The sequence below is a fragment of the Solanum dulcamara genome, chromosome 4 (genome assembly GCF_947179165.1).
Source record: "Solanum dulcamara chromosome 4, daSolDulc1.2, whole genome shotgun sequence".
NCBI lineage: Eukaryota > Viridiplantae > Streptophyta > Magnoliopsida > Solanales > Solanaceae > Solanum > Solanum dulcamara.
Window position 1 is genome coordinate 77751618 of NC_077240.1, and position 27677 is coordinate 77779294.

The 27677-nt window shown below is 31.1% G+C and overlaps 2 protein-coding genes and 1 pseudogene across 2 annotated transcripts; 2 read left to right on the forward strand and 1 right to left on the reverse strand.

The window, feature by feature from the left end:
• Positions 1–16816: 16816 nt before the first annotated feature.
• On the reverse strand, positions 16817–19130 carry LOC129885138 (rust resistance kinase Lr10-like; annotated as a pseudogene).
• Positions 19131–19470: 340 nt separating this feature from the next.
• LOC129884387 (LEAF RUST 10 DISEASE-RESISTANCE LOCUS RECEPTOR-LIKE PROTEIN KINASE-like 2.1) lies at positions 19471–20806 on the forward strand. Its single transcript, XM_055958696.1, has 3 exons — positions 19471–20357; positions 20596–20705; positions 20801–20806. The coding sequence occupies exons 1-3, from the start codon at positions 19562–19564 to the stop codon at positions 20804–20806; spliced, it is 912 nt and encodes a 303-aa protein (XP_055814671.1). The 5' UTR covers positions 19471–19561.
• Positions 20438–21939, forward strand: LOC129884388 (rust resistance kinase Lr10-like). Its single transcript, XM_055958697.1, has 2 exons — positions 20438–20497; positions 20596–21939. The coding sequence occupies exon 2, from the start codon at positions 20854–20856 to the stop codon at positions 21937–21939; it is 1086 nt and encodes a 361-aa protein (XP_055814672.1). The 5' UTR covers positions 20438–20497; positions 20596–20853.
• The last annotated feature ends 5738 nt before the right edge of the window (positions 21940–27677 follow it).

Here is a 27677-nt window from a genome sequence, read left to right on the forward strand (position 1 = left end):
TTAGAGGGGGTATTTTATTAGTATCTGTATCCCCGTTCCAATATAAGTGTCATTTTAAAAAATATATATATTAAAGGAGATTGTTTTATTAATATCTCCGTCATGAAATAAGTATCGATTATATAAAATATAATAATAATTATTTATATTCGCTTCATTTGCTTTTATTTGTTCGGTCTAAACTTTTCATGCCCCTTAAAAGTAATAATTAATATGAGTATTTTATTGCTATATTTATATTAATTTATGTTTAGTCTTAAGTGTTGAAAATGATTTATAATAAGCAAATAATATTAAGAATAAAATATGAATAAAAAAATTATTGAATATGCTAAAATAAAAAAATTATTGAATATGCTAAAATGATAAGTAAGTGTGAAATTATATTTTTAACATAATAAAAATACATAAAGTGAATGAAAGAAGTATTTATTATTTTTTTAATGGACATTTAAAAAAAATAGTGCCTCATTTTAGAATGGAGAAAATAATAATACTAGGATTTATTTAGAAATGTTTTTTTTGTGTGTGTGTGGATTTTATTTTTGGGGAATTATTTGAAAGAGGGTGGCAAAGATATCAACCATTTGTTATAAAAAGCAATGATGGGTTGGTCTTATATTCGTGCAATCATTACATACCTTATATTATACCAGTGTGGGGGTCTATAGCACTTTTGAGTGGGATATAATAGACATTACAAATTCGTTTTTTGGATTTGAATTTTGAGTATTATTTTTTATAAAAAAATATATTTTAATTAAAAATAAAATTTGTCAATACAAATAATAATAAAAGCAGTAAAATTCTGCAAAGTGAGATTTGGGAATAGTAGATTATATGCAGATTTTATTATTATCTCGTAAAAATAAAGAAATTATTTTCGAAAGATCCTCGTTTCAAGTATATCAAACTCTGGTAGAAAAAGAAGAAAACAATGAAAAAAAGTATAAGAGAGAAAACAATAACAACAACAAAATAATATAATAATCGAAATGTAATAGACAATATATGGCAAGAACTATAAGGGTACAACTAGTCTTATGACAAACACTCCTTCACACGACAAGACAACATTCTGTCCCTATTAGTCTCCAACCCTAATACGCGACCTCCATTTCTTCATATCTAAAATCATATTCTCAGTAATATAAAATTACGTCATGTTATATTAAATCGCCTCTCCCTAATACTTCTTCGACATATCACTATCCCTTCCCGTATCCTCTACATCCAATCACTCCCCAATATTTTGTATATCGAATAGAAAGATAAAACATACACCATCTGTTCCTTTTAACTATTTGAAGATAATTAAGAGTAGGGGTGCTCACGGTTCGGTTTGGATCGGTTTTTATTTAAAAAATAACCAAACCAATTGAGTCGGTTATTCAAATTGTCAAATCAAACCAAACCAAACTATATCGGTTTTTACTATTCGGTTTTTGTCGGTTTTTATCGGTTTTTTTCGGTTTTTGTCGGTTTTTAAATCACCTTGTAGACACTAGTCACTATTTGAATTTAAACTTATTTGAAATAGTATTGCCAAGAATAGTCACTACTAAAACTAAACTCAGGAGCATAATTATTCTTAGCAATGATGATATGAAGTCCACATTTTGTTTACTTTTACTTTGGGTCCAACCATGCAAGATGGACTCATTTCATTAGAAGTCCATCAAAATATTTTGACCAAATCTAGTATAATTCAAAAGCATGGCCAAGATCAAGAATATAAAAATTCAATATAAATTTTATTTTTTCATAAAAAAAATTAAAATACACACACATATATATACAAATTTAATTTTTAAAATATGTATATATAAAGTCGGTTTGGTTCGGTTTTTTCGGTTTTTTTTAGACTTGAAACCAAAACCAAACCAAATATAGTCGGTTTTTAAATTTAAAAACCAAACCAAATCAAACCAAATAAATGTCGGTTTTTTTTTCCGGTTTGGTTTGGTTATCGGTTTGGTTCGGTTTTTCGATTTTTCGTGTTCAGCCCTAATTAAGAGTATAATTTATTTATTTATTCTCAATTTTCATATTCACACTTTCAATGCCAAACATCAAACTCCTACAAGTAATAATATTTTATACAACCACTCATTATTTTAAGAACTTAAGTTCATTTAAGGATTTTTTTTTAGCAACACGAAGATATTAAACACTTTGTCAAGAATTATAGATGCTACATTATTTTCCCCAAATAAGGGAATATAAATGGCGTTAAAATAAAGATGAAAACATAAGTGGCCAAATGAAATAGGAACAAAAGGGTATTTGGTTAAACTCATAACTTTTAATAGTTTTTAAACTTATTTACATGTTCGATAAATATTAAAATTATCATCAGCAAAACTCAGACAGCTTATAAGTTGTTGTTTTTAATGCATTTTCAATAAACATTACGAGTATTTATTATCTTTATAATATTACAATTGAAAATGTATTATCTCTATTTTCTAGTATTGAGAAATTCTACCTATCAAAATTTAAATATAGTGATAAAAATCGCCTCAGATCAAGAAAGATTTATATTATTCGGCAAGAGATCTTAATTGTTTAGTTACTTGAATATTTGAATTTTTACTTTGTTAGAAAAAATGGATTTGCATCTTCGAGTCTTCCTTCCCCAATGTAATGAAAATATAAAAAGATGATAGTATTACTATTTGGCAAAATATATTGCGTGACCCTTTGGGGTGGTCCAGTAGTTTGGGCTTAGGATTTTTATATTTGAGGTCTCAAGTTCGAATTTTTTTGCTAGTGAAAGTAAAGGATTTGCCTTATGAGTCAAGCTCGTCACATCGGGCTTACCTAGTATGGGTTATCTTTCCTGTGTGGTTTATGACTTATTGCATAAAAGCAGAAATTTTATCATGTGCATATCCAAAGAATCATAGGCAGATTTAGGATTTTGAATCTATGGATGCCGTGCTTCTTTGAACGATAACTTATGACAAAACCTCTGGTATAGAGCAAGATAATACTTAATATTTATTAGCGAATTTGCATACAAATATTTATTAGACTTGTTCTGTTGGTTTAGTTAAGATTTTATTTACAAGAAGTTTAGTGCTCTAACCTACTTATTCACAATTCTTTTTACAATAAATTCATTACCGATATCTTGCATGATAAAAAAAAGTTTTAGAAAAATAAACCCCACATTAGACTCGAACTTGCATCCTTACAATGATAAAATCGAGTTTTAACTACTGACACCATAAGACTCATTATTTTTAAAAATATAATATTTAGACCACCGAATGGCATGACACCTAGTTGAATCAATATATATCCGCCCTTGCAAAGAATAGCGGGAAAAAAATAATATACATTGCGTGAAGGTCAAACTGTCTGTTCAAACCTGTCTTAGACTGCCTTGATAGAGGTGGGCATGGAGAACTGTTGCCTGTAGACACTGGAACTTGTGTATGTATCAATATTTTTCATATTTAATTATAGGAATCCATTAGTATATTGTTTTTTTAAATCTTTTCTAGAACTCATGAAAAAAAGCCAAACATAAAATTATTTTGAAAAGAAGTTGAACTACCAATATCAGTTGTGATATAATGACGAGTACTTTATTTTTAATTAGGAATTTCAAGTTTGAGTCTTAAGTATAAAGAAAATTCTGTTGGAAGCACCACTTTCAAATGAATCCTGCATTGTGTGATTCGAATTTAGTTGAGATGTCAATACGAGCTTCGAATACCGAATGAAAAATCCAAAAAAAGAAAAGAAAAGTTGAACTAAGGGTATGTTTGGTATCATGAAAACTATTAAAAATAATTCAATTTTTATACAATCTTACTAAAAAGTCCCGTGTTTGGTAGAGTTTATAAGAATAGTGCTAAATAGAGTGTATTAGTAATGATTGTATTAATTATGAAGAGGTTTTTTTTATGCATTGTTTGGTTTGATGTATTAAAAATAGCATACATTGCACAATTTTTTTTATAAAAAAATATATTTACAAAGATACCTTCCACAAATATGGTAGAAAAGATGTAAAGGGGGTTTTCAGGGGCAATTGTGTCTTTAACCATTCTAATGCACGCATTAAATCCATTTTTTTCATTACTAATACCATGAATTTACATATATTAGTAATACACTCTTCGATGCACAATAGAATGTACATAGCATGAAAAGCGTATCAAACAAGATACTATTGATGTACAAAGCTAATGCATGCATTATTTTTGTTAATACACTCTATCAAAATGACCCTTAAATGAGCAAATCATATTCCATAACACAAGATATCAAAATATCTTAAGATACCGCATTAATAAATCACATATATTTATTTTTTTAATTAATAAGAATTTAGGGTTACAAACTTTCAAATACACATAATATTATAAAGATTCACCATTCACAATAGTAGTACCCCCTCTATTCATATTTATATGTCATCCTCACTTTAAATAGATGCTCCTTAATATTTGTCATTTCACAAAATTAATGCACAAATGACATTATTCTTTCTATTTTATCATTGTGAGTTATTAGCCTTGGAAATATACATTTGACCAACATAGAAAAATTAAGTAAATAATGCATATCCATTGGTCAAATTAATTAATCAAAATAAATTAATTCATGTTCATTGATTGAAAACTTAACTTCAAAAAAAATATTAAATAAGGGTAGAATAGTAAACTTGCTTGGTTTCTTAATGCACGTAAAATTTAAAATGGTGACATATAAATAGAAATTGGGGGAATAACAATTATTCTTTAATACTCACTATTTATATGTCATCCTTACTAAAAATAGATGGTCCTTAATGAGTATTTAGTATTTCACAAAATTATTGCATAAATGACATTATTCTTCTTATTTTATCATTGTGAGTTAATAGCATTGGAAATATATATTTGATCAACATAAAAAAATTAAGTAGATAGTTTATGTCCATTGATCAAATTAATTAATCAAAATAAATTAATTTATGTTCATTAATTGAAAATTTCAAAAAAAAATATTAAATAAGGATAGAATAGTAAACTTCCTTAGTTTCTTAATGCACGTGAAATCTAAAATGATAACATATAAATAGGAACAGAGAGAGTAAATCATTTCGCATGATAAAAATATTCTTTTCATGCAAGCATGATTTTTTTTTTTTTTTTTTGCAAAAATTAAAATGATGATCTTTTTTATAAAATATAAATTTATGGGTCAATTTTTCCTTTTTATATAAAATTTAAAATAATCATAATTTGACATTTCAAATCATACTTTTTTAAAATTTGTGATTTAAAATTATAATTTCAAAATCGCACATTAAATTAAAGCTTGGTTTCATGGGATAAAATATGTATGCCAAAAAAATTTGGTGGATTGAATATGAAATCATGATATAAGAAGTGAAATATTACATCATTAAAAAAAATTAGATGCATGGAGTTTACATGAAGAACAACACTAGTACTTGAGCTCATATTGGAAGAAATTGAATTTTGTTAAAAGTATATATCCCTTGGACTTTAGAGAGCACAGATATATCATACATGAAAGACAAGAAATTGGTAAATTATCATACATGAAAGACAGGAAATTGGTAAATATTTAACATGAAAGACAGGAAATTGGTAAATATTTAATGGAAAAAGGTCAAAATTATCCTTAAACTATTTGAAATATTTAACTATTTTTGGGATCAAATATACCCTCGCCGTTATCAAAAGAGACCACAAATACCCTTCCACTTAACGGTTGGCCGTTAAAGCTAACGTTGCAGTGCCACATGGAAAAAAATATCCACATGGACGACCACGTCAGCCTCTCTTCTTCTTCCTCTTTAGTTCAGGGATATTTTTGACACTTTTTTTTATAATTTTATTTTTAAAAATTTTTTCTACACCACCACATACCCCCTCCCTCCACAACCCCACCCACTTTTTTTAATTATTAATTATTATTTTGTTAAATTTTTTACAACATCACAAACCCCCAACATCCCCCGTCCGATTTTTTTATAAAAATTTAATTTTTTCTTGAAATTTTCTACACCACTACATACCCAGCGCCCATCCCCTCACCAAAGAAAAAAATTCTTAAAACAAGTTTTAAAAGTTATTTTTTTGGATTTTTACACCCCCCCACTCCATGAGCCCCCCCCCTCCCACACTCTACCATCCCCTTCAAATTTTTAAATTTTTGTAGAAAATTTTTAAAAATAATAATTAATAATTAAAAAAGTAGATGAGATTGTGGAGGGAGGGAGTATGTGATGGTGGTGAAGGAAAATTAGAAAAAAAATATTAAAATTATAAAAAAGAGTCAAAAATACTCCTAAACTAAATAGAAAAAAGGAGAGAGGCTGGCGTGGCCGTCCATGTGGATATTTTTTTCCATATGGAACTGTCACATCAGCTTTAACGGCCAACTGTTAATTAAAAGGGTATTTGTGATCTCTTTTGGTAACGGGAGGGTATTTGATTTCAAAAATAGTTGAAGGATATATTTGAGCTATTTTGAATAGTTTGAGGGTAATTTTGCCCTTTTTTTAAACATTTAAGGATACAACTATTGTAGTGACACAAATATACCTAATATATAAACATATTCTTTAATTTAACTTCAGCTGATATATATATATATATATATATATATATATATATATATATATATATATATCCTCCAATTTTAATCGTGTACAAATACATACTTAAATTTATATCCGGCAATTTGTATTTAGAGGGAAACTTTGTCATCTCAAAGAATAAGTGAATCTTCCTTTGCATGCGGATCTTAAAATCGTGAATCTTTTGATGCCAGTAGCTGCTTTCTGCTCTCCTTATTAGTGCCAACTCCGCTAGGTATTGAAAGGGAGTCTTCTACAAGTCGCATTACTGATCAATAACCCGATTTTGAAAGCAGTTGAGATGCCTTTTCTGATAGAACCTTTTTGTTGAACAAGTAAACACAAGTAGGATTGCATAAAGAACTGTAGCTGGAACTATCAAAGGTTGTTATAGTGCGACAAGTGTTTATTTATCTTTGATTAAATATCTTAATATTTGAGTTATGAATATAAAGTTGTATTCGATAAAAAATGTTTTATTCTTAATAGTGAAATTTTTTAATACAAATTTAAATTAATCAAACTTCAATAGAAATATATACGATAAGTAAGAATATTTTTATAAATATATTTGTTATTGGGATATGGGACAAGTGGGGGTGGGGTATAGCAAAACCTGCAGCATTGGGGAATGTGTAGTTTGCCTTTTTGTTTCAAAAAAAAGTTGTCTTTATCTTACTTTCTTCTGTCTATATTTTTGGTGGCATTTGGCCTTTCATATAATTGGATAAAACAGCTGACTAGGACTATTTGAATTCATTTTCAGTGTTTCAAAATTTCAACAAGATACAATTTTTAATTAGATTGATTTTAAAAGTTTTATTTGTATATGTAATTTTATTTTTTAAATAGTATATCTATTTTTACACGTGTTAAGAGCACTATTTTGAAAAGAAATGATATTGACCTAGGAACACTGCTTTTAAAAGAGTTATATTGGTTACCCATGGGTATTTTGTTTTATAGAGATATCTAATAAGTTGTTTAAGAAAATAGCTCAATGGTCAAAAAGAGATAAAAATGAGAGAAAAAATGATTAATTGATTTCTTCATTGAATCCAATCTACTTTTTTCATATAGAACTCAAAAACTTTATAGCAAAACTAAATACATGAGTCATTGTTATTTTTGTAAGAAAACTAATAAATACTACCTCTATCACAATTTAATGGCCAACTTAAATTTTGTCGAGAATAAGATTGTTCAAATTGAATATTAAATCACATCAACTTTATGAGAACTATTTAAATTATTTGATCAAAATCTATTAATTATAGATATGTAAATTAGATAGTCCTGAATTTGATTGTTCCTCATTAACTTTTTGAGAACTATTTGAAAAGAGGAGTTTGCCTGTGTGAATGTTAAGATGTAGAGAATATCAAGTAAAATTAAAATCAGTCAACTTGAAAAGATGATGTCGATTAAATTACATCATCAAAATGGAAATAAAGTGATCGTTGTCAAAATATAATTATTCAATAAAGTTGGGATCACACGAAAAGTGTGGTGAGAGTACCAATTTGCAAATGGAATTCAATCTAATGATTATTATTTTAAATAGGGATTTGTCATCTAAATTATACTATGATGTTTGTATCAAGAATTAAAAACAAACTAAGGCTATGGTTTCTAATTATCGTAATTCAAATAGATAATTCACTATTAACTCATTCAGATGTGTTCATTATACAAAATTAACGAATCTATTCGTCTTCTAAAGCATCTCAACTCAATTAGAAGAATTTCAAACTAAGTCCTTCGGGTACTTAGGTGCACATTAATTTATTCATTATCATATGTCTCAGGTTAACTATCCTATCTCTAGCTCAAGGGGTTGGTGGCCCCAATCCTGGTTAATGATCTTTTTTCCTAATCTTAGCTTCTTTTGTCAAGCAAGTTAAAATACATATGAGTTCTTAATGTTTGCAACTATTAAAAAATCAAACTTTACAAAAGAATCTTGATACACAACAATCACATCATTATTGCTAAGATTTTAATAGGAAGAAACCATCATCCTTAATTATCTTATACTCTAACTTTCATAACCCCAATTATGAAATTTAACAACTCATAACTAGTTGCGAATAACAATAAAAGTAATTAAAATAACTAAAGAATATTAAGATGAAAAGAAATAAACTAAATATTTGATTAATGCAACTATGATAAGAATATCAAGTTCGTACTACAGTAGTTTTCTATGAAAGCAGTAAACTAAAGTTAAGAATAATTATGGAGTAGTTTGTAGAAAAGAATAATGAAAACTATTTACTAATTGCAGCTCGTAACCCTAAAATCGTTATCCTTATGATCTACTTATAATAATGGGAAGAAAATTCTAATTCCAATATGTAACGATTTGTTTTTGTCGTTAGGGATAGGTCAATGGAGAAGGATTTCGGCCCCAAAAACTTCGGGTAGTAACTTCAAAAAATTTGAGCCTAGACTAAACTTGGACGAATTTTGACTCAGGTAAAGTCTAGGGTGATCAAGTGAATGATGAGAAGTCAAATTTATAATTTGATTGGACAGGCTGATATCCAAGACAATAGAAGTAATTACGGCTTCGCGAAATCATATTCGTGCGAGTAAAACTCTCAGAATCGAATTTGGCGTGAAGAGTATAATTTTAATGCGTCTTTGGAAGGGGTATGTTGAAAAATGAGGACTTGGAAACTCCGAGCTCACTATTTCTGCATATCCCACCAGAGCGGGACTATTCCCGCTAGAGCGGAAAAGACCAGAAATGGTCTTTTCTGCAACAATCAGTTTCTAAAATCCCAAGAGGCGACCTAGGGCGATTTTCATTGATTTTCACGAATTTTCACACTTAAGGTAAGGTTTTTACTCCCTAGATTTATAATTTGATTCTTAGAAACTAAAAGTAGGGGTGATAATCATTGGGGGAGCGTTTGAACTGAAAATCTATGGTGGGAAATAGCCCTAGGGTAAGATTAGGATCATGAGTTTGGCCTAGGGAATGAAATTGTGTTATATTTCTGGATAGTTAGGCCATTGTATTGATCCTTGGTATGTATTTAATGTTTCTAGACCAAGAACGAGAAGAACGAACCCAGAAAAGGAAGACTCTTGCATTGTAAGGTTGTGAAAGCTTTAATTTGAGGTAGGTGATGATTTAGTTTCCCATATATATTTCATATACTTGTTAAATTGCTTCATGATATGCATGTGTGTATATGAATAAGGAAACATGCTAGGTTATGCGTGATATGATCACTTCCTGGGCTGTTATTGTGATGAACCTGTTCTTGGTGGTATAAATATTGTAAACATTGAATGTTCTTGTGGTTGTGATATCTTGGGATCGGGTGTCACATTTCGACACATAATTTGGATTAAGTATCATATTTTGATACGTATTTGGATCGGGTGTCACGTTTTGACACATACTTAGATCGGGTGTCACGTTCCAACACAAAGTTGATTGTTTGTAAGTTCCTTGTGTGAAATTATAGTATGTGGAAGACATTGAGTTGTGATATTGAGATGTTGTTGACTTATTCTGTATATGTATGCCTATTGCGTTGGATTTACTTGTTTATGATCCGCTTACTGGTTAACCGCGTGATCCTACCAGTACACCATTGTCTTTTGTATACTGATACTACACTTGCTCTGCCTTTTTGTTGAGTACATGACATATTCAGCCGATTATGGAGAAACCTCGTCTAGAGAAGTTATTGTGTTTTCGAGTTCAGGGGTGAGCTGTTCCTTCAGGCTGCCGTGGACTCTACCGTTATTCTAGTCCTTTTCTTTTCCAAGACTTAGGTGTTCAGACAAGGTTTCTATTTATTATTGATTTCTATTTGGAGTTGTACTCTTGTTCTAGTCTTATTAGTTTAAAGTTTTGGTACGACGACTTTCAGTTTCTAGGGGTGTTTAATTTCGCACAATGGAGGTTATAATTAGTTAGTTTTCTGAGTTTATGGGAACTCAACACTTGTCTTTGATTTAAACCTGCTTTCGCATCTTTAAGCTTATGTACCTATTGCGATTATTGTTGTTTGGCGGTTAAATGGTTTTTCCACTGGAATAAGTATTGTGGGTGCCAGTCATAGCGGTTTGGGGTCATGAACAATGGGCTATGCTTTGAATTTATCTACTCTATCTGTAAAATATAGATGTGTGGCGCAACCTCTATCGCAAAGTAGGAGGTTGGCACCACGAGGTCTATCTCAAACTTCTTTTCTGCTTTGCAGTGTATCGCATGTCCATTACATAAAATTTCCTTTGCATAATCTGTTATACTCGTTAAAATTACCAAAATATCCCTAGATAAAAGAACGCTCACACAATGCATCATCCTTAACTTTTTCGGTCAATCCGAAGTTAGAATGTCGATCAGGGGGAAAAATCATGTAGGAAAGTAGTCTCGGTTGAATTTTAGGCTAATCGGATCAAAATATAATTTTTTGGAGCAAAATTTCAATTCCAGAAAAGTGCGTGACCAGTCTGCGTCGCGGACTTACTCCTCAGTAGTGCAATTTTCCCCAAAATCGGGCTAGAAATCTTTTTCATGAAAATAATCCATAAAATACATTCATCAAATGCGATTTACCTTTTATTCATAAAATACATTCCTGGAATGCGATTTATGTGTAATCGTTTTCCCTATTTTTTTCGGTTTTAGTGAGAGGCATTCCGGTCTTTTTTTCATCCTTCCTATACTTAACCTATGACTGATATAGGCCATTTTTGACCTTATAAGAGTTTCTAAACCCATTCCTTAGGCTTTTTACGCATTCAAGCAAAAGAAATCAGGGCTAAGAAGAGGAGAAAGAGCTAGGATTCTTTTTCAAGATTCTTCAACAAGGTAAGTTCTTCTTCATAGATTTCAAGTTTTTCAATCCAAATTCGTTCATATATATATATGAATCTCTAAGAGAAATCTTAAATCCTAACCATAGGGTTTCCAAGAAAACAAATCCAAAGGGTCTCTTGATTTTTCTTTTTAAAGTTAAGATTTTTCATCAAGATTTGTGGAGCTTTTAAGGTATGTAAGGCTAATCATAGCATTGGATTGAGTTCCTCCACATGTCCTACACCTAAATTCTATCGTTAAATAGTTGAGTTGAGTTTTAGCCCTAATTTATTGAGTTCTTGAATCAATTATAATCCCCATTGAGTTTTCCATATAAATTCCATTGTGTTCTTGTATATACTATAATATTTCTTGATGAGTTTCTTGAATTGAGTCTTGTTGGGAGTACAGATTCATATTTGTATTCACATGAATCCTAATTGAGATTTCATTTATATTTTATGCATTGATGGAGTTTTTTTTTAGAATGATTTGTGAACGTTTTGTATTAATTATTTTATGCACTATTTTGAGTTTAAAGAGTGAATATTTTCAGCTTTGATTGAGAAAGAGTTTGAGCATGAGTTGAGTTTGAGAAGTCTCTTAATTATTATTTTGAGCATGAGTAATTCGAGTATAAATGAGTTCATCGAGTATTGTTGCATTAAAACATCTATTTTGAGATTGAGTTAAGAAGTTAAATTATATTTTTATTTTAAATGCATTCTTTGAGTTGAGATGAGTTGAGTTTTGAGCTAAGTTCAAAAGAGACTAAATGATGTATTTTGAGTATTTTCTCACTTGACGCATATGAGAATAATATAATATTTTGAGAGTAGTATTGAGCACCGATATGGAGTAAGCCCATAAACTACGTATTCAGCGTAGGATAAAGGCTATGCCTTTTTAAGTCCCCAAATGATGGACTTTGAGTAATTTTGGATCCATTGAGTTTGCGTCCCTTACCTTGGCAAAGTGATGGGCGGCTGTGGCAACGACAACAGTTAGTTGTATCATCACTAGCTCATAAGTGATGATTGTCGGTTAGATAAACTCCCAAGAAGTAAAGCATTATATTTTTATATACTAAGTTGCATTCACTTACTTATGTTTTATAAAGCATTCTTTTACACATATTACATGTTTTATTGGGTTAAGCTATTTTCAGAGTTGAGTCCTATGAGTTGAATTAAGTAAATTTTCTTTCAACTATTTTACATACCGTACATTCTATGTACTGACGCCATTTGGCCTGCATCATTTTATGATGCAGACATAGGTATTAAAGATCCTTGACAAAAGTACCGTTGAAGATCCATTTCCTTTCAGATAGTGGTGAGACCTCCTTGCTTTCGGAGGAATCATAATTTTTTTATTCATTGCTCATGAATTGTTTCTTTTGAGATAGTAGTGGGCTTGTCTCGACACTTTCTTGATAGTTGATAGAGTCTTCATAGACATAGACTGAGTAGATTGGAGTTGATGTCCCTTTTAAGTCTAATTTTGCAAATACTATCATTTATGAGATTGAGTTGACTTTTAAAACTATTTACTTTAAAACTATTCATTTATTGAGTTGTTGAGCTATTAGTCCACTTGAGTGTCTTATTTTGTATATCTAAGTCTTCTGCCGAGTGATTGAATGAGTGATCAGACCAAGTGGTCCGCTTGGGGCCAACAATGGTCTTCGAGTGCCGGCTACGCTTAAGGTACTCTCTCGAGACGTGACATAATATGGTTCAATGACGGGTAAGGTGCGGAGGCCAACGTGGTGCGTGCCTCGTGCCATATATCCTCTTCTTCAGCATGTCTTGACTGCATTCAATCCGGGACGCTTCGCTTTGAGTTCCAATTCATCTATCGGGTCGAATCTTGTTGTTTTTTATTCTAAAATTAATCCAATCACATATATTAACTCATCACAATAATTATACCTAAGGTGCATAGGAATTAGATTCCGACTCGAATCTAATTTTTTGAACTTATAATTTTTTCCCTATGTATCACAACCTCTCATTTAGTTATGCATGATTTTTAGGTCAGCCAGAGCTCAACAAAGTCATAGGTGAAGATAGCCTTTCGAATAATTCTGACTATGGTTTGAATGATAATGACGCCAATCGTGGCTCAAAACTTTTGATAAGAGATGAATATGATGAAAACTATCATATCACGCAAGGAATACCTAGATGTATAAAATTTTGTTCCATCAGCAATCTCTATAAGGTAATTTCTATATATACCTTATGTCTATTATATTTTCTTACATTCACATAAAGTATCATTGAACAATAATATGCTCCTTCTTTAGTTTTGATCCTTAGATATTTGACAAAACACAAGAAATTATTAAACTTATTTTGATTATATCTCATAAGTTTCTTGCATTTCCACCGTGTACTACCAGACTTTCACCTGTTGAAGATGAATATAATTGAAATCTTCGAAGAGGAAACGATTCATCAGAAGATTCCAATATGAATCGCTTGAAGAATGAAGACTCAACAAAAAGCAAAAGGGCAAGGGAGAAAAGGATGATACGACTTAATTCTTCCACCTCCAAGACTATATTTTAATCATTTCTTTGAATGTTGAATTGTAACAATTTATTTACAAATTTAAATTTAAGTCACCTTATAAACTTTATCAATTGCTTCTTCAGTTGTACGTTCTTCATTAATTACCTTTTACAAAAGGTTTATTTTCAAAATTCGTTAGCCAGAATGGTGTGATCTCTCTCGAAGAATTTTTTTTTATTCATGCTCAATGCTGATATCAAATTAATAAATATGAGTTCACTTTATAGAATAAGGACTATTTTAAATCAAAACCCAAAACGTAAAGGACTATTTTGGGCCTTTTCTCATTTATGGGTCTCCTCTCTTTATCAGGTTTATAATTACCATTAACCTTTCTTTCTTAACAATAATTAAATGTAATTGTAAGTTGAAATAGACAGGATTTGGCGCAACTCCATATCACCAAGGACATGACCCTAGATAGAAAGGAGTGAAGGACGTGTATTAGTGTAGAAGGTTAGTAGGGGTGAAGGTTAGTGGAGGATTATCGTATTGTGTTGTGTATCATGTTTTTATTATCTTACTATTTTGTTGTTATTATTGTTTCTTTCTTGTAGACTTTACATTTGTCTTTCATATTAATTGCTATGCTTTCTTCATTATTTCTTCTTCTTCTTTACTTAGGTTCCAGACACTTGAGCCAAGGGTCTTTCAGAAATAACCTTTCTACCTCCTTGAGGTAGATGTAATGTCTACGTACACTCTACCCTCCCCAGATCCCACATAGTGGAATTTCACTGGGTATGTTGTTGTTGTTGTATGATTACTATAGACGATATTCAGAATTTGAAGTTTATTGATAGTGAAGTGCTTGTACTATAAATAATGTCTCCATCTGTTCTAGACTCCTTGTTTGGATGGTTGTTACCCATTGTATTGTATTGTATCGTTAGTTCAAATACCAGTTGTTTTCATTGTTACTTAAATTGTATTGTATCGTTTTAATCCATCGTTAGGTAACAACGAAAAGTCTCATTTTATGTAATGACCGATCTGGTGTGATCGCGTCGTTACCTTAATATATTCTTCTTATTTTATCTTTACTTATTATTTAATTATCCTATTTTATTGTTTATCGTATATTTTTATAATAGCTCTACTTCGTACTCAACTTTTCTTATAGATTTATCATTTAAATTGTTGAAGTGTAACATTATGTAACGACAAAGAACGATACAATCCATTCAAACGTTATATTCAATAAAACAATACAATACGATACAATAGAATGCAATACAATACAAACGAGACATTATGAAACATCAGGTAATAACCATCCAAACAAAGTTGGATAGGAGGTGACAGGTATCAGTATCCCGAGGAATGAACATATGAACTTCTAATCCAGTAGTGAGTTGGCCCTCAGTGTGTCCAAGGCTTCTTTCAAATAATGTAAATGATCAATTAGTGAAAGGTTGTAGATTAGTATATCATCCAAAAACACGAAAAAAACCTTCCTGAATAGAGGTTGTAAAGTCTAGTGCCTTGAGCTCCTCAAATAAGTCGTCATATATATGCAATAAGGATGTTGCGCACACAGCATTGTATTGGAAGTGATACATATCCAGGAAGTTAATGTATGAAACTGTGAGGTAAATCAACCTCCCGACTTTCAAGTACTTGACAATCCATAGGTAGAATAGATTTTCTTATCCTCGAGGGCTTGATTTGTCCCGTGTATCCTGGAGTTGCTTCCTACTTGTTTGATAAAAATGTTCGAAAGGGATCATGTCCAAGTAGTAAATGTATTCATAGAAATTAAGAACAAGTTCTCTCTTGTATTAGTTGGAAATGGACTGGTTGTTCCCATATGGGATCCAGGGATAAGTTTGAAGACCCTGAAGTTAGCTGGTTTTCGAGAAATTTTGATGGATATGACTAGCATGTTTTGTTTGCATGGATCTTGGATGACGGTGGTTTATGCATTCCCCTGTTTGTGCATATTAATTCTATTTATTCAGTTGCTACCATTCCAACATATAGCAAAGTTAGCTCGAATTTTATTCATATAGTTTTTCTGTTGATGGAGAAACTTGCACTACACCTACGTAAGTAACTTGACAACTTTAAGGAAGTGGAGTGTTGTCTCCTTGCTATGGAAATGTATTGCTTGATTGCTACAACACCTGAAACTCGAGGTCAATTCCAGTTTGATCCTTCTTGAAGAAGTATTGTTGCTTGATTGATTCTAAATGAAACTTTGATATTTCTACAACTGGTAGCCCGAAGTACTTTTAATACCAGCTTATAATGCTTTTTCTTTGAGCCACTGGGATGCTTTTGAGACACTTAGAGAACATTTATGTGTCTTCTTGAGTAGAACTGAAAAGTGAAGGTGACTAATAAGCTGTTAGCCTCGTATGGAATGAAGGTTCACAGTTGACTACTTCAAGAATCACACGCCAAACACATAGCAGAACAGATAGGCTACACACAGGTGGTGCCAATTCAGGTATTTCTTTGAAATCTATGCATTGTATCTGATACTTTCAGCACATAAATTTAAAGGTCATTTTGAAGATACTTGTACACCTTTTGCAAATTCTTAGTAGTAGTTGTTTTCTCAGACATGACTGAATGTGGTAAATCCTAAGGTAATTATATTCTTACTGTTGCATTAGTTATGTCGGAGATCATTTTTATTGTGCGGCTAACCAAACATTGTATTATATTATACTGGGATTATTTTGCTGATGCATCCAACTAAACGACCCCTTAGGATGTTGCATATGTAAAACTTTTGAGAGAGTGTTGATATTAGAATCATGACAGAGTGACAATAAATATTTTGGACACGGAAAAGTGTTGCGAAAGTAGCAGCTTAACATAGTGACTTAAAACACATATCTAATGAAATTACTAACACCAAGCTTCCACTTGGACTGACTCTTGACATTACAACTTTAGACGCAGGAGTTGATCTGTAAGTAAGGCTTCCATTCATTCTAGTTCTGATATTACCGTCAATTCTTGTGTAGAAGGGCCTACGTGGGTGGTATTTCTTGTTGTAAAAAGAGGAGGAACAGTAAGATTTCTCCCATCTCCTTCTAGCATTTGAGTAACAACTTTGATAGAAGGTCGATCTGTCGCATTCCATTGGATGCACCAAAGTCCTATAATAGCCAATTTCTTTACAATTATGATATCATCATCTTCCTCAATCCTGATTTTCAACTCTTCTCCTTGATTCAGCCGCTGATGAATCCACTCAGGAAAGTTCATTTGGCTAATATCCACCTTTGTATCAAAATTCTTCCTCCCTCCAACCATTTCAAGGAGCAGCATTCCAAAGCTGTATACATCAGATTTATGAGATGCTTTTCCAAAATTGCTTGATAACACTTCTGGTGCAATATAACCCATGGTTCCTCTAGCTTCAGTCATAGTGACAACACTTTTCTCTTTAGAGCATAACTTGGCAAGACCAAAATCAGAGATCTTGGGGTTCAAGTTATGGTCTAAGAGAATATTTTGAGGCTTGATATCGAAATGAAGGATTTGTTGGTCACATCCTTGATGAAGATACTCCAGCCCTTTTGCTATTCCCATAGCAATATCATGAAGCTTCTTCCAATTAAGGGTAATATTATCTTTGAAACTTGTCGGAAAAATGAGCTTGTCAAGTGACTGATTTGGCAAGTATTCAAACACTAGAGCTCTTCTAACTCCATCAGCACAAAAGCCAACTAGGCGAACCACGTTGACATGATGGATTTTTCCCATTGCTGCAACTTCATTAATAAATTCTTCTCCATTTCCTTCGGAATCATTGAGAACTTTTACAGCAACATGAATTTCATTAGAAAGTGTTCCTTTATAAACGATCCCGTAAGCTCCCTCTCCCAATATTTCCTGAAACAGATTTGTTATCTTTTTAATATCTGCATAAGTAAATCTAGTCGGTCTGCGAGCTCTATAGTCTTCCAAAAACTTTTCCAACTCTGGCTTGATTCTCTCTTTCAATTTTGCTTGAGCTATAACACTCATAAAGTGCCATCATAATAATTCCCAAAAGAATGAGACCTATAACTCCACCTGGAACATGTGATCTCACAAATTATCCAGAAGGCAATCAAAAGTATGTAGGGGAGAAAAAAGTTATACCAAAACTAACAAGAGTACATACCTGCAATCAGTGGTTTCTTTACTGTGCCTGTCAGAATTAAATCATTGTTTTGGTTATGGGAAAGAGAAGTACATGATCATGGCATTAAACAAAAGGTAAATTTTTGAATGAGTTAATACCTTTTGTTGTGAACGGTCGGTTGAAACACTGAGTAGTCAGTTGTTTAGTATAGTTCTTGAAGCCACAATCCATCTCAAGACCTTCACAGTATCTACAGATTGGATTAAACCAACTGAGTCTTATGTAACTATAAATTGTTTCGTAGGGAATTGACAGAAATTCATGAATCTTTTTGCAAGTTGTAGGGGGGAGTGAATCTAAAGAGTAGTGAACAGCAAATATTGCTTTGTCAGAGGCACAATGTGGATATAGGTTCCGATTATATGCTGGCATACCAGAACATTTGAAAACTGAAAAGTCACCTAGTGTAAGATAAGCTTTATCAACAGTGAAGGAGAAAGGAGATGCTGATAAATTAAGGTGCAATAGCTTGAGAATGAGACAATGTTCAGGATCAGAAAGACTAATCTGCTGAGACATATAATCAATTTCTCGAACAATTAGTACAAGTGAATTGGGAAGTGCAAGTATGGTTTGGTTTTCGCAGTCACAAGATAACTCGAAGCCTGGATAACCACAATATTCTGGCTGGTGGTGAAGCCTGAAGGGAAAACGAATGCTAGGACCATAACTTCCACACCTGGACTCTCTGCAATCATATGCTCCATCACCAACCATAGCCAACAATATAATGATGATGAGGAGTAAGTGCAAGAGGAAAAAGATGGTCATCTCGACTGACACGGCTTGTAGACTCCCTATGACACGAACTGCTCTGATACCAAGTTTACATGCCCCAAGCCTGGTGAGGCAGCAGCTAATTTGTTCCAGTGGAAAATTGCAGTTGTTCTGGTGGCAAATTAGAGTTGAGGATTTGCATTAATCTTTTTTCAGTATAAGTATAAATATATTTATCATTATGGGTGTTGAAAAAGATAGGTTTTCCACCATTATATGATGGCTAAGGTTTAAAAAGAAAACGCGCGACATCTTCTAGAGGATATCTTGGTTGTAGACAAAGGAAATTCATCAGCTTCATGAGAAATTATCTATCTATGCTGGTTTGACTTATTGCAATGAGAGATGTCACTCTTTCTTGGATTTTTCTTTCATTTAGTCAAGAAAAGTATTGTGCTGACTTCCCTTACATCATGAAGACTTGAAAAACTTTTGTTTTTAGTAGGATTTATGACTTGATTTTTCTACACTGTTTAATCAAGAAAAAGTCTTGAGCCTCCATGATTGACTTACTAGAATGAGAGACATGCTGACTTCCTTCACTTCATGAGAGTCATTGTTGTTTTAGGATTCAATGAATTGGTTTCTTGACTTTTAACTTGCTGTGTTTGGCACTAGTGATGTCTGGAGGAACCAAGTTTCTTCTTACAATCCTCATATTCATGCAGCTCTCAGGAACCCCATTTGCACAACAGAGACAGCAGTGTCTCCCTTCTAGTTGTGGACATATTCATAACATCAGTTATCCCTTTCGATTGAAAAGTGATCCAAAGCACTGCGGCGATGAAAATTATGAATTGAGCTGTGAAGGAGATCGTGCCATATTCACAATATTTCTAGATGATTGGTATGGATCACTGAACTACTATGTTCAAGCCATCAATTACAATAACTCCACTATCCGTCTTGTAGATGCTGGTATAAGAGAACAAGTTATATGCTCTCTTCCTCAGAATTCGATTACGTATTACACTACACCTCTTAGTTTTAATTTTGTTTATTTAACTACAGTACCAATCACTCTCTTCAGCTGTCCATTTGCCTTAAATTCTCCTGTCTTTGTTGAAATCACTAATTGTCTCAACAGGAGTTATGTTTCCAATGTTTCTTCTAATTCATTTAAGGGACACATATATGCAACCATGGCTGAATTATCACCATCCAATTTGAAAGTCGGGTGTAGCATACACCTCATGTCAATGACTTCATGGCGTTTTCAGGATGCAAATGCTAACATTTCTATTTTAAGTTTGCATAATGCTTTGGCATATGGATTTGAGCTTTCATGGTTTGATAACGTTTACTGTCACAAGTGCCCCTATCCATATGGCTGTGTAGGTGAAAATTCAACGGATGTTCGTTGTGTGGATCACAGCTGCAGAGCTTACAACTTTAGATTCTTCAAAACGTTGTGTGGTAAGAACATTCCAAATGTCATGCTTAGAATATAAGACACTTTTAGCAATTTTGCCGTGTAAGTCTTAACTGTTTTTTTATTCTCTCTTTGGATGAACACAATCAAGTTCGTCAAAGACATGTTCTCCGCGTTCTTAAAAGTAAGCTGTCGTATTTCCACTGTCAATTCTGGTTTTATATAATGGTAACTAGTTGCAAGTTAGATTAACTGTAGTATTGATTGTTGGTGTTTTTGCAGCAATCATCCCATGGATACTTCCCATAGCTGGTAAGCCACATCTTTCGTCTTTCAAATTTATTACTAGAAATCATTCTAATGTTGAAGTGATGGATGTTGAAGAAGTATTAGTTAGTTCCGGAATTATTTATCCAATCATTTGTATTACGATAATGAGAAAAGTTATCCCAAAATTTTCTTTCTTATTTGTGATGGTTGTACACAGGGCTAAGCACTGTAGCAAGAATCGTTCTATTTCCATGCATAGTTGTATTTCTAATGATTGAGTTACGAAGAAGGCATTTGTCGATTTATGATGCAATTGAAAGTTTCCTGCATGGTGAGAACAATTTTGCGCCCATTAGATATTCCAATACCAACATAAGAAACATGACTAGGAACTTTAAAGAGAAATTAGGCCAAGGAGGTTATGGTTCAGTATTTAAAGGCAAGCTTCAAAGTGGTCCTAATGTAGCAGTGAAGATCTTGAGTAAGCCCAAAGCTGATGGGCAAGACTTCATCAACGAGGTTGCCACAATCGGGAGGATTCATCATGTTAACATAGTACAACTTATTGGCTATTGTGCTGAGAGATGTAAGCGTGCCCTCGTGTATGACTTCATGCCTAATGGATCACTTGAAAAGTACATCAATACTCGAGAAGGAGGATCTGAACTATTAAGTTGGGAAAGAAAGTTTGAAATTGCTCTTGGAGTTGCTCGAGGCATTGAATATTTGCATCGAGGTTGTGACATTCAAATTCTACATTTTGACATCAAGCCACACAACATACTTTTGGATGAGAATTTCATTCCAAAACTATCGGATTTTGGTCTTGCTAAATTATACCCCATGGATAAGAGCATCGTTACTCTAACAGCAGCCAGGGGAACAATTGGTTATGTAGCTCCAGAGTTAATCAACAGAAGCATTGGTCCAATATCTTATAAGGCAGATGTCTATAGCTTTGGAATGTTACTCATTGATATCGCAGGCTTGAAAACAAACTTGGCAGCCAGAGAGGATATGTCAAGCCAGTATTTCCCACATTGGATTTATGATCAACTCGACAAAGGAAAGGAAATAGAAGTACTAAACGAGACACATGATGACGTAAAGAAGCTGACTTTAGTTGCTTTGTGGTGCATACAAATGAATCCACTCGATCGTCCCTCAATGACTAAAGTAGTGGAAATGCTTGAAGGAGAATTACAAGCATTGCAAACGCCTCCCAGGCCCTCTGAATCGCGGGAACCATGTTCATTTGAATTCAATCTAATTAGTTCTTCAATAAGCTCAACTGAGTCTGTAAAGTTGCTAGAGAGTTGTTCTGATTCTGCAAAAATAGATGTAATTGTTTCTTGACGTCATACATTATGTACGGAATGCGTGTTGTTCTGAATAACATGTCGAGTTCATAACAAATTTTATACGAACTTGAGGAGGTAGAGAGGTTGTTTTCAGAAGACCCTCGGCTCGAGTAACGAACATCAGAGCAGCTAATAGAACAATCACAAGTAAAGAGAACATATAAAATAATAAGGAATACCAAAAAGGAGCAACAATCATAACTAACTAATGTGATAATTGAAGCACAGTAACTAACGAGGAATAGTAAAAGTCGGGTGTGGATTATATGCCTCTAAGAATTTGGAGAATAACGAACGTTGTAATAATTCTTTACCCGATACAATATAACATGTTATAATAGATTACTTATCATTTACTTTATTTGAAGTAACCAATCAGTTAATTAAACATTGTTACATGCAATTATTTTATTAATGATCTAATTATATAAATATTTTGTATACCATTAATGTATAAAACCTAAACTTTTTTGAATTTGAAACAATCTACAAGAAACAATGGAAACGAAAAAAGCGCGTTGAACATAATGTAGACTGGAGAAAAAATTGCACGTATATGACGTTCATTCCAATTTTTTTGCGACTTAATTTAAAGAGTCACATTTTAGTTGATTGCAAAATAAGTATACAGGAAAATACAATATTTTAGGTATCTTTTTATAAAAAGAGACTGAAAATCAAGCCAAAAACCAAAAGATCCCAAGTCTAAAAATAGACATTGAATGTTCAAAATGTAGTCAATTTATATATCCTATGAGAGAATAATTCATATTTGAATTATTCAACTTACAATTCTAAATATATTTTCCCCCTTTATATTTGGATGATAAATATTTTTATGTACATTCTCAATCACTTGATTCAAATTTATAATAAAAACAACTCATATTTTTCAGCTCTAAAATTGATTCATACCGTATATAATTAAGTAAACTTTACATAAATCCTATAGCATTAAAAGTTAATTACATTATTTTCCTACTCTTTTTCAAATTATAAAAATTTCTTAAAATTAACGAATTACGGATACACCAACAAACACCCGGATAAATAGGGGCGGGATGTTTAGAGAAGGGATAGAGATGTATGGGGATAGGAAATCTAGATACATAAGGGATGATGTATCCGAGAAGGGAGGGATGTATCAAAGAGGGGAGGGATGTATCTGAGAGGGGAATAGGGATGTATTAGCGAGAGAGAATTTTTGATTTTTTTTTAAATGATATTTTTTTTAGAGATTATGATAAAATAAGATGTGTATTTAGGTAATTTTTTCTATAATTAAAGTTGTCGATAAGGTCTGGGCCCATTGGGCCAGTCCAGCCCAATCCGTGAAATGATAGGATTAGACTAAGATTTTTAAAGCCCATTTAAAATAGAGTTTTTTAGCTCGGCCCGGATAAGCCCTCTAACTTGTAGGGCTTGAGCAGTGCGGATTGGGCTGGCTCATGGGCTAAATAAAAAATAAGTAAAAAATAAAATACTAAAAATAACAAGAGAAGTTCAAACTTAAAGTTTTAAATCATGAATATAAATATTACAAAGTTTAAATATCCAAATATAAAAATTATTTTCTTGGATTGTTGTACTCAAGATATTTATATAAAATGACAATAATTTTAGATTGAAGTCATACATCAAATCTTTACTTAAAGTCAAACTTAATAAGTGTTGTTAGGATTATTTTATTTGTGGATTCGAGGTTTGGTTAACAAGTAGTAACTCCATGTAATATTTTCTTTTCGATATTTATGTTAATATTTAAAGTTAGAATTTAAATTATAAAAATAAAAAATTACCTAAATACACAAGTTATTTTATCATATTTTTTAAAATTCTCTTCCATTTGAAAAAATTACAAAATTTCTATTATCTCCTATTTTCGGATACATCACTCTTACGTGATGTATTAGGACAGGGGTGTCTTGTATCAATAAAAGTAATGTATCGAGACGCGATGTATCGAGATGTGATGTATCGAAATGTCTCCTACACCGGGACGTGATGTATCAAGACGTTGAATGGTGTATCTGAAAGCGGCATGTGATGTATTGGGATGTTGTATGATGTATCCGAAATCCTTAAATTTTAAGGGATTTTTGTAATTTGAAAAATTGTAGGGATATGTTGTAATTAGCTCTTAACATTATGGGGTTTGTTTAAAATTATCTTATAAAAAATATATTCTTTTAAAAAAAATGAATTGGCCCGGCGCGGCTCATAGTCCACATAATTGTGGTTGGGCTGACTATTTTTTGGCCCGCCCAAATAATGGGCTAACCCTGCCTGACCTTAAAATTTCAAAGCCTGTATAGGCAATAGCCCAAATGGGTTGAGCCGGCTCATATTGACAACTTTATATATAATTCAAAAGTTAGGTCATTTTCATATTTATCTACTTCAACACATCTGTCTCTTTGATGATACAGACTTGATTTATTAGTGTATTTCTTATAGCTCAAATCGTGATTAAAGTATTCATTTCGTAAGATGTAAGTGATAAAAATAAAATTAAAAAGATAATCTATCACTGGTGAACAAGTTTGAAGAAGAGAATTTGAATTTCAAACTTGACTTTTGTTAGAAATTAATCTTGGAGAACATTGTTCGAACTCGTTGAAAATAGTTTAAGAAGCTTGTCTATGAAATCTGAAATTATTTGGTGAAAATTTGGACAGAATTTGAATAAAAAAATGCAACCGTAAATCATAGAAAAAGTTCATCACTATAGCTAGCGACGTGTTATACGCTTTTATGCATTATTGTACAAGATAAATACATTTGTATACGAAATAGATACATTGGTTATATAATTATATAAAAACTATTGCAAGATTATTATTTTTTTGACTATGGGAGTGTAAACTAAAAATATAACTATGTGAATGCAAAGTGTTATGTTGGACTAGATTTTTTTATAAAAAAAATAATATCTTTTTAGAATTTATTTATTATCATGAATCAAGACGTTATTGGGTCGTTGATATTGTAAGTTGGCATATTAAAGCAGAATATGCATTTAATTGGTCAATAAATTGATTATGTTTAATATTTTGTCTAGAGATTTAATTGGTCAACAGATTGTTCATTCTAATTTATTTATTTTTAAAAAAATCTTCTCTTTCTTAGCAATTTTGAATAATAAAAAATATCCTAAAATCATATTGGAAGATAAAGGAGATTTATGATTATATTACAAAGTGATGAATCAATTTTTTATTAACAAGGTGAAAGTTCAGATCATCTATTTTTATTAAGATAAAAATTATCTGAATTTAAATACATATTTAATTATTAAAATATTATATTTGAATCTAAACATTGTATAACTAAGGCCGTTATGTTTTTTAAGATCTGAATAATGATGAATATGTACAATTAAGAATTGTGGAAGGAATCAACTATAATAGTATATAAGGGTTGTGGAAGAAATCATGTGTTTAAAATATTGTCCTTCATATCAAATACCCCCCTATAAATCTTCTTTGAAATATACAAAAACTCTCAATTTCTAATATATAATTCAAGAATAAGATTTGTGAATCTCTAAATTGAATACAAAAATAAGGACCCCATTTAGATGGAATCTTTTCCTTCTATCGAAACTAATCTTTTTATTTTGTTAAGATAGAGATAGGATTTATGTGCATATTTTTTTTTTGAGATTTTTATTTTAAAATTATACTTAATATGCTATTATTATAGATTTTTCGACAGATCATCAATCTCATGAAGGGATATTTTTTAATGTAAGGATTTCAAAACTAAGGATTAAAATTTCAAAGGTCATTAATTGTGTGGAGCAGTTACATTAAAGACTTCAGACAAAATTCAAAGTGGAAGAAAGAACATGACATAACCAAAGCCAAGGTCAAGTTTGATGGCCATATAAACTACTATAATTAAAAATAAAATAAATATATGAACAATAGATATAGTAGCATGATAAATACTTATTTATCTTTGATTAGAAATTTTATATTTGAATAAAATTGTTTATTACGGAGTGGTTTTCTTTCCAAATGTGAAATCTTCTGATGCAAAATCAAATTTAATCGGGAGTTTTGAACATCAAATAAAAAATTTTAAAAAAATAAAATATAATATGAAAAAGAGACTACAAAACAGTTCCTAATTCACAGTGTATGGATAATAGGGACCTAAGCAAGTACACTCTGAAGAAAAAGTCAATATTATATATGTCTATGCTATTAGCTATATAAACTTTATGATCCATTTTTATATTATCCTAATCATTCTTATTTAAAAAGAAAAAGTATGCATATTATCCCGATCATTTGTTATTAAGCATTCTAAAAAAAACGAGGCAATTTAGAAAATTCAAAATCAAAATTATGGTGTTTGATTGAAATAACATAATGGAGGCGGTCAATCCAAAATCAAATTCAATAAAATACCTAATACATAAAAATATATTGAAACTATTCTTTTTAATAAATAGATCTAATCGTAACTTTAAACATGAAATTAAAACTCCAATACTTATTGGACGAATTGGGGATGAAATACATATTTTTTGACTATTTGGTTTTATTTTTGAACTCTCTATAATCAGTTTTAAACAAAATCATCTTTTCATCATTTCTCTTCAATTATTATACCATTATTTTAATAATATTAAATATTGACTATAATAAATATAATTAAAAAAATTAAATAGAGAAGCTTTTCTTATTATAGTTAAATTCCTCATCTTTTTTCAACTAAAATAGATTGATAAAAAAAATAGTCAAAAAACCTGCTAAAAATAATAAGCAAAAAAGGTTTTCAAACCCCCCCCCCCCCCCAAAAAAAAAAAAGACAAAAAAAAAAATGTCCAAAAAAAGTGGGGAACAAAACTCCACACAAAAATATGGAAATAAAAAAGAATCCAACAAAAAAGGCAAAAGTCAAAAAGGGAAATAGTCAAATTCGCAGTTATAACTTATAACCAATAGTACACAAAGAAAATAATGAACAACACTCTTATTAGAATTAGGAGTTCTTAAGTCTTAATAATTAGGACTCTAAATAAGTAAAATTATTTTTCCATCTTTAGTTTGGATCAAAATTGTAACAATCCATTAGGTCATTTTTGAGAACTAGAACTTTTTATTTCATAAAATATTTCATAAAAGACTCATCTCGTAAATTTTTAAGGAAAACTTATATAAATATACAATATTAAGAAAATATTTACCATCTATAGCAATAAAAAAAATAATTTCACTGAACACTTATAATACATTTATAATACAGTTTTAATACATATTGCAGAGAACTATTTATAAAACATATATAATACAAGTTTTATAGATGGATAATATATTTTTCACATACTTTAATAAACTTATAATACATTATGTCAGTTTCTTACTACACAAACATAATATATATTTTAAAACACTTATAATACATTTATATTATATGTATAATTCACTTTTAATACAAATGTATATTTATCATAATCTTGCTATGTATTGCTATAAATTGTAATAAATAAAAAATATCGCTAAAATCAGTAATTAATTTTTAAAAAGCACTCAATTAAGTAATTTTTCCAATTTTTAATGGGTATTTTGGACTATTCAATAACCATGATTATTTAGTTGAGAGGTAAATTTAAATAACTAATTTAATTAGTTGGCTAAATTGATAATTTATTTAATATCCTATATCACTTTATTATTTAAAATAAAGTAAAATATGGTTTGATATTTCTTTTGTCAACTG